The sequence below is a fragment of the Gossypium hirsutum genome, chromosome D12 (genome assembly GCF_007990345.1).
Source record: "Gossypium hirsutum isolate 1008001.06 chromosome D12, Gossypium_hirsutum_v2.1, whole genome shotgun sequence".
Lineage (NCBI taxonomy): Eukaryota > Viridiplantae > Streptophyta > Magnoliopsida > Malvales > Malvaceae > Gossypium > Gossypium hirsutum.
The window spans coordinates 39,903,852-39,904,922 of record NC_053448.1 but is presented as its reverse complement, the minus strand read 5'-3'; the positions used below and the strand labels follow the sequence as shown (position 1 = coordinate 39,904,922).

General features: G+C 35.4%; 1 protein-coding gene across 1 annotated transcript; it reads left to right on the top strand.

Annotated features, from left to right (window-relative positions):
* The first annotated feature begins 246 nt into the window (after positions 1-246).
* Positions 247-748, top strand: LOC107956033 (kiwellin-1). Its single transcript, XM_016891788.1, has 2 exons — positions 247-543; positions 587-748. Exons 1-2 carry the CDS (start codon positions 247-249, stop codon positions 746-748), a joined length of 459 nt encoding a protein of 152 aa, XP_016747277.1.
* The last annotated feature ends 323 nt before the right edge of the window (positions 749-1,071 follow it).

The window sequence follows — 1,071 nt, the reverse complement described above, 5'->3', positions numbered from 1 at the left end:
ATTTTAACTTATATTATGATTCCAACAATTGTAAAATGTGGCAAATTTAAACTTTTGTGAGACATTGGGCCCCTTCGTGCGATACTTTTAATAACATTGTGGCTATATAAATCCACCACTTTCATGTTCTCTGCACCAAGAAAGAGTAATTTACAATGAGTTAATTAACAAAAGAATATGAATATGAAGGATTTTTCTACTATTTTTCTTTTTATTTTCTTCGTTTTAGTTATTATAGATTGTTTGATGGTTGAAGCAGATACTTGCAAACCCAGCGGCAAGCTTAAAGGGAAAAATCCTCCTCCAGGTAAATGTAACAAAGGCCATGATTCTGATTGTTGCAAAGAAGGCAAGTTTTACAATACGTACAAGTGTTCGCCGCCGGTTTCAAATCATACTAAGGCAACCTTGACTCTCAATGGATTCGATTCGGGTGAGGATGGTGGCAGTCCATGCGAATGCGACGACAAGTTTCATGAAGATTCGGAATTGATTGTGGCACTTTTGACGGGATGGTTCAACAAGAAAAAAACGGTGTATGAAGTATATTAACATCCATGGTAATGGAAAAATTGTTAAAGCTAAGGTAGTCGACGAATGTGATTCCACGATGGGATGTGACGATGAACACGACTTCCAGCCTCCATGTGCCAACAATATAGTCAATGCCTCGGATGCGGTTTGGGATGACTTGGGAGTGTGTGGAGACAAACGTGGCGAAATGGAGATATACTGGTCTGATACTTGATTAAACTTTTTTGCCTCTTCGTATTTGCCTTTGTTTCAAGCAAGGATTGTGGTTCTTTACTCTTTAGCTATATGATATTTGGTCCTTAATTATATCTAGGACTTGAAAATAAAATTTTAATTTTAACTATTTGGTCCTTAATTGTATCTTGGACCTTGTCCCTTGCTTAAATGGTCGAATTCTATTTTTGCCCTACTTAACATAATACTTCAATTTAGTTCATTTATCCACTTGATTAAATAAAATTTTTCATCTTTTTCCCCTCCTAAAAATTTAATTATTCGATTTAAATCATTTTAGCACCAAATTTTAAGTTTTGACCC